This window comes from Stigmatopora nigra, chromosome 15 (genome assembly GCF_051989575.1).
Source record: "Stigmatopora nigra isolate UIUO_SnigA chromosome 15, RoL_Snig_1.1, whole genome shotgun sequence".
Taxonomy (NCBI): Eukaryota; Metazoa; Chordata; class Actinopteri; order Syngnathiformes; family Syngnathidae; genus Stigmatopora; species Stigmatopora nigra.
The window spans coordinates 6,284,034-6,300,591 of NC_135522.1; the positions used below are offsets into that span (position 1 = coordinate 6,284,034).

Genomic DNA, 16,558 nt, shown 5'->3' on the forward strand with positions numbered 1-16,558 from the left:
TTTATTTCTAAAATGGACATGTTTGTGTTGGTAGCCTTTGTTTTGGATGGACAGTCGGGCTCAGGTCTTGTTTATTTTGTACATAAAAATCACATGGAGCTGCAAGGCTAGATATCACCGGCTCCATATTGAAAACGCAACTATAAAGATTCATTATACACGCAATCCAATCGTCATTTTTTTCTATACATATTAGATATTTATTTCTCTCGCATTTATGAATCTCCGTGTCCGTTCCTGTCAATCGACCATCTTTGTTCGGAGACTCAGTTGCACCATCATCAAATTTGGTAAGGCAACAGGAACATGAAAAGGTGACTTTAAAATGTTTTTGCCCAGTTAATTGGGATTGCATGAGTATGTTTATTTGAGAATTATTTTTTTAATTGCGTGTTTACTAATTAAAAATCATTTTTTGCTCCTCCAGGCAACCCCAGCAAACCCGAGACCCCTGACCAGTGTTCAAATTGGCAAGGTAAGGCTTTTTATTGAGAAAACGACATAGTATAGTAAGGATTTTTTGGCTTCAAAAACGACATAGTATAGTATGGCTTTTTTATTGAAGAAAACGACATTGTATAGTAAGGCTTTTTTATTCAAGAAAACGACATGGTATAGTAAGGCTTTTTTATTCAAGAAAAAGACATAGTATAGTAGGGCTTTTTTATTCAAGAAAACGACATAGTATAGTAAGGCTTTTTATCTGTCAAAAATGACATAGTATAGTAAGGCTTTTTTCTTCAAAAAAACGACATAGTATAGTAAGGCTTTTTTCTTCAAAAAAACGACATAGTATAGTAAGGCTTTTTTCTTCAAAAAAACGACATAGTATAGTAAGGCTTTTTTCTTCAAAAAAACGACATAGTATAGTAAGGCTTTTTTCTTCAAAAAAACAACATAGTATAGTAAGGCTTTTTTCTTCAAAAAAACGACATAGTATAGTAAGGCTTTTTTCTTCCAAAAAAACGACATAGTATAGTAAGGCTTTTTTCTTCCAAAAAAACGACATAGTATAGTAAGGCTTTTTTCTTCAAAAAAAACGACATAGTATAGTAAGGCTTTTTCCTTCAAAAAAATGACATAGTATAGTAAGGCTTTTTTCTTCAAAAAAACGACATACTTTAGTAAGGCTTTTTATCGCCAAAAACAACATAGTATAGTAAGGCTTTTTTCTTCAAGAAAACGACATGGTATAGTAAGGCTTTTTTTATTCAAGAAAAAGACATGGTATAGTAAGGCTTTTTTCTTCAAAAAAACGACATAGTATAGTAAGGCTTTTTTCTTCAAAAAAACGACATAGTATAGTAAGGCTTTTTTCTTCAAAAAAACGACATAGTATAGTAAGGCTTTTTTCTTCAAAAAAACGACATAGTATAGTCAGGCTTTTTTCTTCAAAAAAACGACATAGTATAGTAAGGCTTTTTTCTTCAAAAAAACGACATAGTATAGTAAGGCTTTTTATCTGTCAAAAACGACATAGTATAGTAAGGCTTTTTATCTGTCAAAAACGACATAGTATAGTAAGGCTTTTTATCTGTCAAAAACGACATAGTATAGTAAGGCTTTTTTCTTCATAAAAACGACATAGTATAGTAAGGCTTTTTTCTTAAAAAAAACGACATAGTATAGTAAGGCTTTTTTCTTAAAAAAAACGACATAGTATAGTAAGGCTTTTTTCTTAAAAAAACGACATAGTATAGTAAGGCTTTTTTCTTCAAAAAAACGACATAGTATAGTAAGGCTTTTTTCTTCAAAAAAACGACATAGTGTAGTAAGGCTTTTTTCTTCAAAAAAAACGACATAGTATAGTAAGGCTTTTTTCTTCAAAAAAACCATCATAGTATAGTAAGGCTTTTTTCTTCAAAAAAACGACATAGTATAGTAAGGCTTTTTATCTGTCAAAAACGACATAGTATAGTAAGGCTTTTTATCTGTCAAAAATGACATAGTATAGTAAGGCTTTTTATCTGTCAAAAACGACATAGTATAGTAAGGCTTTTTTCTTCAAAAAAACGACATAGTATAGTAAGGCTTTTTTCTTAAAAAAACGACATAGTATAGTAAGGCTTTTTTCTTCAAAAAAACGACATAGTATAGTAAGGCTTTTTATCTGTCAAAAATGACATAGTATAGTAAGGCTTTTTATCTGTCAAAAATGACATAGTATAGTAAGGCTTTTTATCCGTCAAAAACGACATAGTATACTAAGGCTTTTTTCTTAAAAAAAACGACATAGTATAGTAAGGCTTTTTTCTTCAAAAAAACGACATAGTATAGTAAGGCTTTTTTCTTCAAAAAAAACGACATAGTATAGTAAGGCATTTTATCGCCAAAAACAACATAGTATAGTAAGGCTTTTTATCTGTCAAAAACGACATAGTATAGTAAGGCTTTTTTCTTCAAAAAAACGACATAGTATAGTAAGGCTTTTTTCTTCAAAAAAACGACATAGTATAGTAAGGCTTTTTATCTGTCAAAAACGACATAGTATAGTAAGGCTTTTTATCTGTCAAAAACGACATAGTATAGTAAGGCTTTTTTCTTCAAGAAAACGACATAGTATAGTAAGGCTTTTTTATTCAAGAAAACAACATAGTATAGTAAGGCTTTTTTCTTCAAAAAACGACATAGTATAGTAAGGCTTTTTTCTTCAAAAAACGACATAGTATAGTAAGGCTTTTTTCTTAAAAAAAACGACATAGTATAGTAAGGCTTTTTTCTTCAAAAAAACGACATAGTATAGTAAGGCTTTTTTCTTCAAAAAAACGACATAGTATAGTAAGGCTTTTTTCTTCAAAAAAACGACATAGTATAGTAAGGCTTTTTTCTTCAAAAAAACATCATAGTATAGTAAGGCTTTTTTCTTAAAAAAACGACATAGTATAGTAAGGCTTTTTTCTTCAAAAAACGACATAGTATAGTAAGGCTTTTTTCTTCATAAAAACGACACAGTATAGTAAGGCTTTTTTCTTCATAAAAACGACACAGTATAGTAAGACTTTTTATCTGTCAAAAATGACATAGTATAGTAAGGCTTTTTATCTGTCAAAAATGACATAGTATAGTAAGGCTTTTTTCTTCAAAAAAAACGACATAGTATAGTAAGGCTTTTTTCTTCAAAAAAACGACATAGTATAGTAAGGCTTTTTATCTGTCAAAAACGACATAGTATAGTAAGGCTTTTTATCTGTCAAAAACGACATAGTATAGTAAGGCTTTTTTATTCAAGAAAACGACATAGTATAGTAAGGCTTTTTTATTCAGGAAAACGACATAGTATAGTAAGGCTTTTTTATTCAAGAAAACGACATAGTATAGTAAGGCTTTTTTATTCAAGAAAGCGACATAGTATAGTAAGGCTTTTTTATTCAAGAAAACGACATAGTATAGTAAGGCTTTTTTCTTCAAAAAAACGACATAGTATAGTAAGGCTTTTTTCTTCAAAAAACGACATAGTATAGTAAGGCTTTTTTCTTCAAAAAAACGACATAGTATAGTAAGGCTTTTTATCTGTCAAAAACGACATAGTATAGTAAGGCTTTTTTCTTCAAAAAAACGACATAGTATAGTAAGGCTTTTTTCTTCAAAAAAACGACATAGTATAGTAAGGCTTTTTTCTTCAAAAAAACGACATAGTATAGTAAGGCTTTTTTCTTCAAAAAAACGACATAGTATAGTAAGGCTTTTTTCTTCAAAAAAACGACATAGTATAGTAAGGCTTTTTTCTTCAAAAAAACGACATAGTATAGTAAGGCTTTTTATCTGTCAAAAACGACATAGTATAGTAAGGCTTTTTATCTGTCAAAAACGACATAGTATAGTAAGGCTTTTTTATTCAAGAAAACGACATAGTATAGTAAGGCTTTTTTATTCAAGAAAACGACATAGTATAGTAAGGCTTTTTTATTCAAGAAAACAACATAGTATAGTAAGGCTTTTTTATTCAAAAAACGACATAGTATAGTAAGGCTTTTTTCTTCAAAAAAACGACATAGAATAGTAAGGCTTTTTTCTTCAAAAAAACGACATAGTATAGTAAGGCTTTTTTCTTCAAAAAAACGACATAGTATAGTAAGGCTTTTTTCTTCAAAAAAACGACATAGTATAGTAAGGCTTTTTTCTTCAAAAAAACATCATAGTATAGTAAGGCTTTTTTCTTCAAAAAAACGACATAGTATAGTAAGGCTTTTTTCTTCAAAAAACGACATAGTATAGTAAGGCTTTTTTCTTCATAAAAACGACACAGTATAGTAAGGCTTTTTTCTTCCAAAAAAACGACATAGTATAGTAAGGCTTTTTTCTTCCAAAAAAACGACATAGTATAGTAAGGCTTTTTTCTTCAAAAAAAACGACATAGTATAGTAAGGCTTTTTTCTTCAAAAAAACGACATAGTATAGTAAGGCTTTTTTCTTCAAAAAAACGACATAGTATAGTAAGGCTTTTTATCTGTCAAAAACGACATAGTATAGTAAGGCTTTTTATCTGTCAAAAACGACATAGTATAGTAAGGCTTTTTTATTCAAGAAAACGACATAGTATAGTAAGGCTTTTTTATTCAAGAAAGCGACATAGTATAGTAAGGCTTTTTTCTTCAAAAAAACGACATAGTATAGTAAGGCTTTTTTCTTCAAAAAAACGACATAGTATAGTAAGGCTTTTTTCTTCAAAAAAACGACATAGTATAGTAAGGCTTTTTTCTTCAAAAAAACGACATAGTATAGTAAGGCTTTTTTCTTCAAAAAAACGACATAGTATAGTAAGGCTTTTTATCTGTCAAAAACGACATAGTATAGTAAGGCTTTTTTATTCAAGAAAACGACATAGTATAGTAAGGCTTTTTTATTCAAGAAAACGACATAGTATAGTAAGGCTTTTTTATTCAAGAAAACAACATAGTATAGTAAGGCTTTTTTCTTCAAAAAACGACATAGTATAGTAAGGCTTTTTTCTTCAAAAAAACGACATAGTATAGTAAGGCTTTTTTCTTCAAAAAAACGACATAATATAGTAAGGCTTTTTTCTTCAAAAAAACGACATAGTATAGTAAGGCTTTTTTCTTCAAAAAAAACATCATAGTATAGTAAGGCTTTTTTCTTCAAAAAAACGACATAGTATAGTAAGGCTTTTTTCTTCAAAAAAACGACATAGTATAGTAAGGCTTTTTTATTCAAGAAGACGACAGGCTTTTTTAGGCTTTTTTATTCAAGAAAACGACATAGTATAGTAAGGCTTTTTTATTCAAGAAAACAACATAGTATAGTAGGGCTTTTTTATTCAAGAAAGCGACATAGTATAGTAAGGCTTTTTTATTCAAGAAAACGACATAGTATAGTAAGGCTTTTTTCTTCAAAAAAACGACATAGTATAGTAGGGCTTTTTTATTCAAGAAAACGACATAGTATAGTAAGGCTTTTTATCTGTCAAAAATGACATAGTATAGTAAGGCTTTTTTCTTCAAAAAAACGACATAGTATAGCAAGGCTTTTTTCTTCAAAAAAACGACATAGTATAGTAAGGCTTTTTTCTTCAAAAAAACGACATAGTATAGTAAGGCTTTTTTCTTCAAAAAAACGACATAGTATAGTAAGGCATTTTATCGCCAAAAACAACATAGTATAGTAAGGCTTTTTATCTGTCAAAAACGACATAGTATAGTAAGGCTTTTTTCTTCAAAAAAATGACATAGTATAGTAAGGCTTTTTATCGCCAAAAACGACATAGTATAGTAAGGCTTTTTACCTGTCAAAATCGACATAGTATAGTAAGGCTTTTTTCTTCAAAAAAACGACATAGTATAGTAAGGCTTTTTTCTTCAAAAAAACGACATAGTATAGTAAGGCTTTCTTCAAAAAAAAACGACATAGTATAGTAAGGCTTTTTATCTGTCAAAAACGACATAGTATAGTAAGGCTTTTTATCCGTCAAAAACGACAGGCTTTTTTCTTCAAAAAAAACGACATAGTATAGTAAGGCTTTTTTCTTCAAAAAAAACCACATAGTATAATAAGGCTTTTTTCTTCAAAAATACGACATAGTATAGTAAGGCTTTTTATCTGTCAAAAACGACATAGTATAGTAAGGCTTTTTTCTTTAAAATAAACGACATAGTATAGTAAGGCTTTTTATCTGTCAAAAACGACATAGTATAGTAAGGCTTTTTTCTTCAAAAAAAACGACATAGTATAGTAAGGCTTTTTTCTTCAAAAAACAACAGTATAGTAAGGCTTTTTTCTTCAAAAAAATGACATAGTATAGTAAGGCTTTTTATCGCCAAAAACGACATAGTATAGTAAGGCTTTTTATCTGTCAAAAACGACATAGTATAGTAAGGCTTTTTTCTTCAAAAAAAAACGACATAGTATAGTAAGGCTTTTTTCTTCAAAAAAACGACATAGTATAGTAAGGCTTTTTATCTGTCAAAAACGACATAGTATAGTAAGGCTTTTTTCTTTAAAAAAAACGACATAGTATAGTAAGGCTTTTTATCGCCAAAAACGACATAGTATAGTAAGGCTTTTTATCTGTCAAAAACGACATAGTATAGTAAGGCTTTTTATCTGTCAAAAACGACATAGTATAGTAAGGCTTTTTTCTTCATAAAAACGACATAGTATAGTAAGGCTTTTTTCTTAAAAAAACGACATAGTATACTAAGGCTTTTTTCTTCAAAAAAACGACATAGTATAGTAAGGCATTTTATCGCCAAAAACAACATAGTATAGTAAGGCTTTTTATCTGTCAAAAACGACATAGTATAGTAAGGCTTTTTTCTTCAAAAAAACGACATAGTATAGTAAGGCTTTTTTCTTAAAAAAACGACATAGTATAGTAAGGCTTTTTTCTTCAAAAAAACGACATTGTATAGTAAGGCATTTTATCGCCAAAAACAACATAGTATAGTAAGGCTTTTTATCTGTCAAAAACGACATAGTATAGTAAGGCTTTTTTCTTCAAAAAAAAAACGACATAGTATAGTAAGGCTTTTTTCTTCAAAAAAACGACATAGTATAGTAAGGCATTTTATCGCCAAAAACAACATAGTATAGTAAGGCTTTTTATCTGTCAAAAACGACATAGTATAGTAAGGCTTTTTTCTTCAAAAAAATGACATAGTATAGTAAGGCTTTTTATCGCCAAAAACGACATAGTATAGTAAGGCTTTTTACCTGTCAAAATCGACATAGTATAGTAAGGCTTTTTTCTTCAAAAAAACAACATAGTATAGTTAGGCTTTTTTCTTCAAAAAAAACGACATAGTATAGTAAGGCTTTTTATCGCCAAAAACGACACAGTATAGTAAGGCTTTTTTCTTCAAAAAAACAACATAGTATAGTAAGGCTATTTATCTGTCTAAAACGACATAGTATAGTAAGGCTTTTTTCTTCAAAAAAAACGACATAGTATAGTAAGGCTTTTTTCTTCAAAAAAAACGACATAGTATAGTAAGGCTTTTTATCGCCGAAAACGACATAGTATAGTATGGCTTTTTATTCGGACAAAACGACATAGTATAGTAAGGCAATTTATCGCAAAAACGACATAGTTTAGTAAGGCTTTTTTCTTCAAAAAAAAAAACGACATAGTATAGTAAGGCTTTTTTCTTCAAAAAAAACGACATAGTATAGTAAGGCATTTTATCGCCAAAAACAACATAGTATAGTAAGGCTTTTTATCTGTCAAAAACGACATAGTATAGTAAGGCTTTTTGGCTTCAAAAACAACATAGTATCTTTGGGACACTCTCTTCAGTGAGAGCTGTTAGTGGATTTGAACCCACTTTGGGACACTCTTCAGTGAGAGCTGTTAGTGGATTTGAATCCACTCCTGGTTACTCTCGTCAGTGAGAGTTGTTAGTGGATTTGAACCCACTCCTGGTTACTCTCTTCAGTGAGAGCTGTTAGTGGGTTTGAACCCACTCCTGGTCACTCTCTTCAGTGAGAGTTGTTAGTGGAATTGAACCCACTCCTGGTTACTCTCTTTATTTGAGAGCTGTTAGTGGATTTGAACCCACTTTTGGACACTCTTTTTTTGAGAGCTGTTAGTGGGGTTCGAACCCACTCCTGATTTGAACTTCACCATCTCAAGTTCTGAGCAATGTACTTGCCACTGGACCACAGTGACATCTGAAATGTACAAATTGGAAGTTATATTTATCCTTTCCATTACCTCAATAAACAATTTGAAAATTGCAAAGAGAGGAATTGAACCCACTCCTGATTTGAACTTCACCATTCCAAGTTCTGAGCAATGTACTTGCCACTGGACCACAGCGACTACTGAAACGTACAAATTGGAAGTTATATTTATCCTTTTCATTACCTCAATAAACAATTTGAAAATTGCAAAGAGTGGAATTGAACTCACTCCTGATTTGAACTTCACCATTCCATGTTCTGAGCAATGTACTTGCCACTGGACCACAGCGACTACTGAAGCGTACAAATTGGAAGTTATATTTATCCTTTTCATTACCTCAATAAACAATTTGAAAATTGCAAAGAGTGGAATTGAACTCACCCTTGATTTGAACTTTGTCATCTCAAGTTCTGAGCAATGTATTTGCCACTAGACCACAGTGACCTCTGAAATGTACAAATTGGAAGTTATATTTATCCTTTTCATTACCTCAATAAACAATTTGAAAACTGCAAAGAGTGGAATTGAACTCTTGATTTGAACCTATGTCCACTTTAAGCTCAGACCCAACGTCTTTGGCACTGGACCACAGTGACAACTGAAATGAGGTGATGAGAAGTTATATTTATCCTTTTCATAACATCAATAAACAATTTGAGAAATGCAAAGAGTGGAATTGAACTAACTCCTGATTTGAACTTGTTCTTACCTCAAGTATTGACTCCCTGTTTTTGCCACCTGACCACAGTGACAACCAAAAGGAGAAGAATCAGAAGTCACATTTATTCTCTTCATTACCTCAACTCCATTGGTAAACAAGATGAGCACACTCAGTGCTGGATTGGAACTCACTCTTGATTTGAACTCCTTTACATCAAAGATTCAGACATAGCATTTTTGCAAGTATGATGAGCACAAGAAGAAATTAACAAAAGTCATACTTGTCAACAATTACCTCAACTCCATTGGTAAACAAGATGAGTGCTCTCAGTGCTGGATTCGAGCTTAGTCTTGATTCAAACCTGTTCCCACCAAATTTTGATTCAGAACCAATGTCTTTGCTCCTGGACCACAGCAACAACTGAAAACAAATGATTAGAAGTTATATTTCTCCTTCTCCTTTCCTCAATAACATTGGAAAAAAATGTTAAAGATAAAAGTGGTGGATTTGAACTCACTCTGGATTTGAACTTGTTCCCACTTCGAGATCTGACCCGGTGTTTTTGCTCCTGGACCACAGCAACAACTGAAAACAAATGATTAGAAGTTATATTTCTCCTCTCCATTTCCTCAATAACATTGGAAAAAAATGTTAAAGATAAAAGTGGTGGATTTGAACTCACTCCGGATTTGAACTTGTTCCCACTTCAAGATCTGACCCGGTGTTTTTGCCACTGGACAAAAACCACAAAACAAGACTCCATGGTCTTAATTCGATTATCTTTTAATTAACATGTATCAAAAGGACAAACGTGCACGAACGGGACGGCCAAAGTCGCACGTCGGCGTGCAGAATTCATGTCAAAATATTTCAAACGCGTAATAATCTGTACAGAACTTTGGTTGAATATGTCACAAGATAAAGCTTAAATACGTACTTCCCTTTCTGAGGCATCTCCATGTGACACCATGAAATGTCAACCCGTCACACCGGCTAACTTAGAAAGCAAATACGCAAACATGCTATCCTAAATAGCCATGCTAAAGTACGCAGCGTTAGGGAAGAGCATGCCAATAACAATTAGCGTCTTTGTCTTACAAGATAAAATGTTACTTGTCTTTTGCTCCAGTGTTTTTTGTTGTTGTTGTTATTTTTTTAAATGACTTTTGGTCAGGAATACAAACAGGACAGATCTGGCCCAAATTGCCCATTAATGCCAAAAATAAATAATCTTTCAGGACCAGGAAGTGACGTTACACTTACTGTAAGGTACGAAAAGCCGCTGAATGATTGTTATTCATATTAGTGTCTGGCGATAAAAGCCTGCTGATTAAGTGCTGCTGGTTGTCACTTCCTGAGCTTTTATTTTGGATGGCTTTCGCCTTCAGTCTAACATTGCGTCCAACTGGTCGGCCAAGTCGTCAAACATGTTGCCGATGTCGTCCAGGATGTTTCCCGCTGACTTGACCGTGTCGGCTCTGCCAAAAGAAAAAAAATCATTGACTATTTGATCATCTTTTTACTATTTAGATCATTTTCATAATTGTTCTTTGTTTTGTGATTAAGACGACATGGAAAAGTTCCTGAACTCACCCATCTCCATGGTCCCGGTCCAGGATCAGTTTCCGCTCCACGGCCTTGAGGGCGGCCGCCAGGGACGTGCTGGTCTCGTCCAGTCTCTGCTGGACCACCTGAGTCCCGGGCAGACCCGCCGAGCTCGGAATGGCGGCGGTCGACGGGGAGAGAGGGCGTGGCGCTCCCCCACGGGACGGCGAGCGCGGCGCTGATGTTGTCCCAAAGGCCAGACTTTGGACCACGCTGACATTGACTACAGGAGACGTGGGTCGACCTGGTCCGGAAAGAAAAACAGGTGAGTCCAGATTCACAAAATGGTCTCAGTGCAACATGAGTTAACGTTACCTTGTGCCGCCAGCAAGCTGTGTCGCACGGGTTTGGGGGCCACGATGGGAGGCTTGGGGGATGGAGGAGGTTTGATGGGAGACTCCGACCTGGGAAGGACTCTCTCCTGGGACGGGATTTGGATTTCGGTTTGGTCCGGGCCCGTGGCTGCATCGTCCTTGTCTTTGGGTTTGTGTCGCCGCTTGACCGTGTCTGACTCCGTCAGGTTGAACTCGGGGACCTCGGGGCTTTTGGCTCCGTTGGCTTCGGCCCTGGGGGGTCCCGAGGCGGCTTTGGGCCTCTGTTTGATGGTCAGGTTTCCCTCCTCGGCGAAGGGGATGCACTCGCTAGAGCTGTTGTGCGGGGACCGCGAGCCTTTGGGGTCGGATTCCTCCGTGTCCGATTTGCCGCCTGCGTCGGGGTCATGATGGACGTTCTCGCCTCTCCTGAGGCCAGGGGGTTCTCTGTATTCGGGGATAGGGGGTGCCTGAGGATGGGTATCTTGTTTTGTCTCCTGAGGATTTGGAGTCTCTGTGCTTCCTTCCAGGGAAGCAGCAATGCTCCTGACGCTTCCCGGACTGTCGGTCACCACGCCGCCGCCCCCCGACGACGACGCGGTGCTACTGTCGCTCAGCTCGCCACTAGTGGTGCTGCTGACCGAGCTCAGTCTTTTGGGAGGAGGCGGCGGAGGTCCCTTTTTCCGTGCCCGCACGGCAAAAGAGTGGCTGCGACCCACGTTGGCGCCCCTTTCCGGGCCGCACTGCGCCCTGGCCGACTGAGTGCGGCCGTGTTTTCGGCCGAGTGTAGCGTATGAAGGCACGTTACCGGCGGAAATTGCCGGCTCGTCGTCGTCCTCGTCGGGTTCGCCGTCCGACAGGGCGTAGCGGTTGAGGACGTGGCCTCGTTTCTTGGATGGCGCCAGAGACCCGTGGCGCTCCCGAGATCCGACGGAGGCATCGTGAGAGCGCAGGTAGCTGAAGCCTTTAGATGACGGCGAGCCGTGGGAGCGAGGCGTTTGAGGCTTGGCGGGGATGGCGGGATACTTGAAGACGGTGGCCGTTCCAAGAGGAACTTGCTTGTGGACGGATCTCTGATCCCAGCCCTCGGGAATGTTCCTGTCCTTGGCGTCCAAGTTGTGCGGCGTGAAGGAAGCGGCGGGAGCTTCCTGGTTGTTCCTGACCACCGGGCCGTCCTCGCGGTCGGAGCAAGGGCCAGACATGGCCGACTGTAGTTCCATGCTCAGCTCGCTGTCCTGAAATATGAGTTTATGTGTTTATGACATGGGAAGGTGGCCATAGATTACCAGTCCTACCTGGAAGGTCATCATTGTCTTTGGCGTGCGGGGGGATGAGCACTCTCCCCCGCCGTCTGGAGGTTCAATGGAGACCACGTGCAGAGCTCCGGGACCCTTGCGACGCAACGTCCCCTGTCCCGACTCGGCTTGAAGGACGGCTCTGTAGATGTCGCACAGTTTCTTCACGGCCAACATCAACTTCTTTTGGTGCCCTGTGGAGGAAGGACAAGGGGGGATTGATTGAACCCAGATATCAGAACTGTGGATCAGAAAGAGGTCAATATTTAATGTGGTGGGTGATAGATGGTGGGCTCACCCAGTTTAGTGATGCCGATCTCTTGCAGGTCTTCCCACGTCAAGTCTTTGACGATGGAGATGCTGTCGTAGCCGTTCTCGGAGAGTCTCTTCAAGTACTGCGGGAGGCCGATAGCGCTCAGCCACTCGCCGAGGTCCGACTGCAAGGAAAGTGTGCTGGGATCACGCGTGACCCTCAATGGGGACGCTTTCCGGGGCTTCCAGTCCACTCACCGGTATGTACTCCGGAAGCCACTCGGGGATGTTCAGCTTGTTGATCTCCATGGAGATCTTCTTGCGGTGACCCGGCTTGGTCACTCCAATGGCCGTCAAATCCTGAAGGAGAGTCCTTGACAAGTTAGCGATATATTCTTAAAGATGCTTTGCAGATTTGACAAATGCTTGAATTTGGCATAAAGTGTTAGACAATGTTTTCTGTACTCTGTTGTTTGAAAGTAAAACTTGTACAAAATAAAATGAAAGAATACATTGATTTTCCTTTTGTATTTTGATTCAAACAAGATTAATCTAAAATATATATATACATATACATATACATGATTGAATAGCTTCGAAAATGTCCACTGACCTCAGGTGTCATCCTACTGATAGTGGGGACATCGTAACCAGCACTGATGAAATTCCCCGCATACTGCTCCAACTGGAAGTCACTCAACCACTCCAAGATGGCTTCCGAGTCCTCAACCGTCAAAAAACAAACAAACGCAAACGTCATTACAATCACCGTCACACTGTCCCTCGGCCGACAAGCACTACCTTGCCGTCCAGCAGCTGCTGAGGGCGAAAAAACTGCTGCTGGGAGAAGGTCTGCTCTGCCGCTTGCTGAACCGTCACTGTTGGCCTGCGGGAGCCTGCTGCACCTAAGGTCCAAATAATATAAAAAGAGTTGAGGGGAAGACCAGAGAAGAACCACGAAATTGGGCCGATCCATTACCTGCGTGATGCTGCCTGCTCAAGTGCGCGGCAACACAATCGGCAGCGAGGGGGGTCAAGGGGCTCGCCTAAAAATGACCAATAGCAATTAGGAAAACTGTCCAAAAGGTCAGCGATGTACACGCCGGCGTACCTTGTCGTCACGATGCACGACACCGTTTTGGGCGTTGGCCAAAGTATTGTTGTTATTGAGGGTGTTGTTGTTGTTGCTTTCCGTGCTTTGCCCACTGCCGGCGCTGCGCGTGCTGCCCACACTCTCGCTGCTGCCCACGCTGCTGCGGTCTCCTAAGGGTCAGATAGAAGAGAAAAGTCAACTTCAGCTTTAGTTGGTAGTCGTGTGAGGACGGTGGAGCAAATGAGAGAATTTACATATAATGTACACCACTACTTACGAAATGTTCAAGTTATGAAAAAAGTTCTGAAGCCAATTCATTTCATATGACTGTATTTTCATAATGGCAAATATGTTTACCCCACTAGAGGGCAGTCATGCTTCTAAGAAGCTCATTGGCTGTCCTTAACTGTACCAAAGCATGATCATTCAATGCCGATCATCCCGGTTCAAATGAATTTGACATTTATTGCTGTCAATGCAGTGGGTAGTGGTTTGGATGTGTGATGTCATGACGGGAAAGTTGAGGGTGGCGGGGGGAAACTGTACCTGCGGCCATGTTGGGGGGAACACACAGGGAGTAGGAATCGTCGCCGTGGGGGGCAGAGTTGGGGCCTCTGGACTGGCGTGGAACAGGGAGGGAGGCCAGCCGGTAGTGTGGACCGCCTACAGGGTGACATGGTGGGTGTTGGGGGGGGCAATGAAGCGGCGCTTCCAAACCACAACTAGACCACACCGGTCAGTGACCCAAAAAGTGCCTCGACTCAATTGTGGTTGGGAAACGCTTGATCAGAGTTCAAAGGTCATGAGGGAAGCGTGCAAGGAAGGGCATGAAGTGGATATGTGGCCGTGGCTAGATCTCAAAACGAGCACTCACCGCCGCGTCTGCCGATGACCTCGACGATGGAAGGCGGGAAGAAGCCCACGCGGTCCGTCCCGCGCTGGATATCGTGGATGTGACCCTTCCATCGCCCGTCGGCGTGCTGCTCCAGAACCTGGGGGGAGGCCAGGTGGATGCATGCTATTAATTACCGGTGGACCAAAGCAAATGGTTGCACGCCAGCCTCACCGTGATGACATCTCCGGCTCGGATGTTGAGGGCCGTGGGATCGTGAAGGTTCCAGAAGTCCTTCAGTGCTCGCACTTGCAGGACCCCCGTGGCGTCTATGGGGGAAAATTGGAGAAGGCCAAATATTACATAATACATTCCTTTTATTGTTTTTTTTAATTCATTAAAACTAAGGGAATATTTACTTGTTTATCATCTTAAATATTGTATTATTAATATATTAATTATTAACAAGAATTCATGATAAATAAATAATCCTAGCAACAACAACAACAAAAATATTTGCTGATAAAAAGATAAAAAAAACTACTGGAAAAATATTAAGGATTAGGAACATTAGGAGATGGTGCTGAGCATTGTCTCCAAACATTTTTCGACTTTCAAAACAGTCCATTCATTTGACTATTTGATTGGTTGATAAATTAAAAGCAAAAAAAGGGCAGTCATCACCATTAGAGACAAACCTCTAAGCAGTTGCTTGATGTCTCTGCTTGCGTGTGATGTCGTGAATTGGTTGACGATGTCCAGCGCCGTTTGGTTGTACGTGTTTCTGATGTTCACATCTACCCCGGTCTACACACACACATACAGAGACACACACAAAGAGTTGTGAGGCGCGTTTGAAGCGGCGGAAAAGTGGGTCAGCCCGCCTGGAGCCCAACGTCTTAACTTGAAAGGGAACACGAAGATGAGCGAAAACGACACAGCGCTAGCCGATAGCCAAGTTAGCACGCAAACTCACATCCAGCAGAAGCCGCACCACCTCGGTCTTCCCGTAGAGCGCGGCCTCGTGAAGGGCGGTGCCCGACTTGGTGGTTGCGTTGATGTCGATGCCCGCCTTGAGCAGCAGCCTGCAAGTGCAAGCGTCGGTGTTTGGACTTTACACATGAGGGCGCGTAAAGTGGCAGGCCTTACCCGATGACGTCCTTGTGGCCGTTGCGGGCGGCCAGGTGCAACGGCGTGGTGAACGCCGAGTCGCTGGGCTCCTTGCGCTCGCCTTCCAATAGCGCCACCACCATGTTGCTACTCAATAGCAGCTGAGCCACCTGCAACAGGACACATTTACAATTAATGTTAAGACATGGACATTCACCCTCTATATTAAAATTAACTCAAAATAGGCAGTCATATATTCTTTATCCTCTGTGTAGAGCTTTTAAACTGCATCCCAAAAAGGACTTGTGATTCATTATTTATATGTGAGTCTGCATATAATTTACTTAAAGATTTTATGTGAATCTGTGGGCCGGTAAATCAATAAAAAGAAACATGATTAATAACATTAATTAAAGAACATTAATACACAGATTTTTTAATGAAGTTATTCATTGTGTATTTGTTATATTTTGTGTTTTATCATTTCAAAAATTATATTTGAGGTATTCAACTATTTTAAATGAAACTGTATTCTAATCTATTCAAAGAGAAAAACAGGAACAACAACAACAAAAAATCCAACTACATTTTCTAATTTCTGCATCCTTATATAAATAAATAAAAATCAACTCATATCTCTTGACATGATTTGCTGACCTTAGCGCGTCCAAACTCGCAGGCGAGGTCAAGCGGCGTCTTCTTGGCCTTGTTGACGAGACACGGGTTGGACTGGTGCTGCAAGAGCATCTCTGACTGAAAGCCAGAGAAAGAGTTGAGGTGGCGCCCTTTGGCCATCCCTGGCAGCTGCTCACTCACCACTTGGTAGTGTCCATACTGGGCGGCCAGGTGCAGAGGAATGTGTCCATCCAGCGAGACGCCGTTGACAGATGCGCCCGAACGCAGAAGTAGCAGCACCGACTCAGATTTTCCCTGCCACGCCGCGTAGTGCAACGGGCGCATTCCTGTGGGCCAATGGGATGCAGGCCAGTGACCACCGGGACCGCTAAAAAAAGGCACGACGAGAGCTTACCGTTGCTGTCCTTGACATCCACCGCAGCTTGCGCCTCCAGCAGCGCCGCCAGTAATTCCGCGCTGCCCGTCAGAGCGGCGTGGTGGAGTGCCGAGAAACTGTCAGGGTGAAAACAAACAGACGGCGTTTACTACAAAAAAACTTAATTCCAATTCACATGTGTTCACAAGTGCAGGCAAGTGCCTTTTTCTAGTTCATTAATCCTTTTTATATTTTATATACATTAGATCAG

At 39.1% G+C, this 16,558-nt stretch overlaps 2 protein-coding genes and 1 long non-coding RNA gene across 5 annotated transcripts in view; 1 reads left to right on the forward strand and 2 right to left on the reverse strand.

Annotated features, from left to right (window-relative positions):
* Positions 1-10,378, forward strand: LOC144209040 (uncharacterized). The gene is made up of 3 exons (XR_013328962.1): positions 1-290; positions 428-475; positions 10,365-10,378. It is a non-coding gene; the product is annotated as an uncharacterized LOC144209040 (long non-coding RNA).
* Positions 6,957-10,152, reverse strand: LOC144209038 (uncharacterized). Its single transcript, XM_077735203.1, has 9 exons — positions 10,062-10,152; positions 9,481-9,531; positions 9,316-9,383; positions 9,093-9,218; positions 8,990-9,004; positions 8,847-8,875; positions 8,519-8,735; positions 8,213-8,277; positions 6,957-8,124 (listed from the first exon to the last, which is right to left on the reverse strand). Coding segments are annotated over exons 1-7 (345 nt in total). The 5' UTR covers positions 10,063-10,152; the 3' UTR covers positions 6,957-8,124; positions 8,213-8,277; positions 8,519-8,680.
* The window catches only part of caskin2b (CASK interacting protein 2b), a 17,342-nt gene continuing 10,346 nt past the window's right edge, over positions 9,563-16,558 (reverse strand). Inside the window, exons 5-23 of one of the 3 annotated variants that reach the window (XM_077735197.1) lie at positions 16,327-16,424; positions 16,113-16,258; positions 15,954-16,049; positions 15,336-15,466; positions 15,163-15,271; positions 14,885-14,993; positions 14,421-14,515; positions 14,229-14,346; positions 13,901-14,017; positions 13,373-13,524; positions 13,241-13,307; positions 13,061-13,166; positions 12,875-12,989; positions 12,520-12,621; positions 12,308-12,446; positions 12,010-12,203; positions 10,719-11,949; positions 10,392-10,647; positions 9,563-10,276 (exon numbers count right to left, since the gene is read on the reverse strand). In XM_077735197.1, the coding sequence (XP_077591323.1) occupies positions 10,183-10,276; positions 10,392-10,647; positions 10,719-11,949; positions 12,010-12,203; positions 12,308-12,446; positions 12,520-12,621; positions 12,875-12,989; positions 13,061-13,166; positions 13,241-13,307; positions 13,373-13,524; positions 13,901-14,017; positions 14,229-14,346; positions 14,421-14,515; positions 14,885-14,993; positions 15,163-15,271; positions 15,336-15,466; positions 15,954-16,049; positions 16,113-16,258; positions 16,327-16,424 (3,475 nt within the window). In that variant the 3' untranslated portion in view covers positions 9,563-10,182. The remainder of the gene's footprint in view (positions 10,277-10,391; positions 10,648-10,718; positions 11,950-12,009; positions 12,204-12,307; positions 12,447-12,519; positions 12,622-12,874; positions 12,990-13,060; positions 13,167-13,240; positions 13,308-13,372; positions 13,525-13,900; positions 14,018-14,228; positions 14,347-14,420; positions 14,516-14,884; positions 14,994-15,162; positions 15,272-15,335; positions 15,467-15,953; positions 16,050-16,112; positions 16,259-16,326; positions 16,425-16,558) is intronic. The other 2 variants (XM_077735198.1, XM_077735200.1) reach the window with 2 other exon arrangements.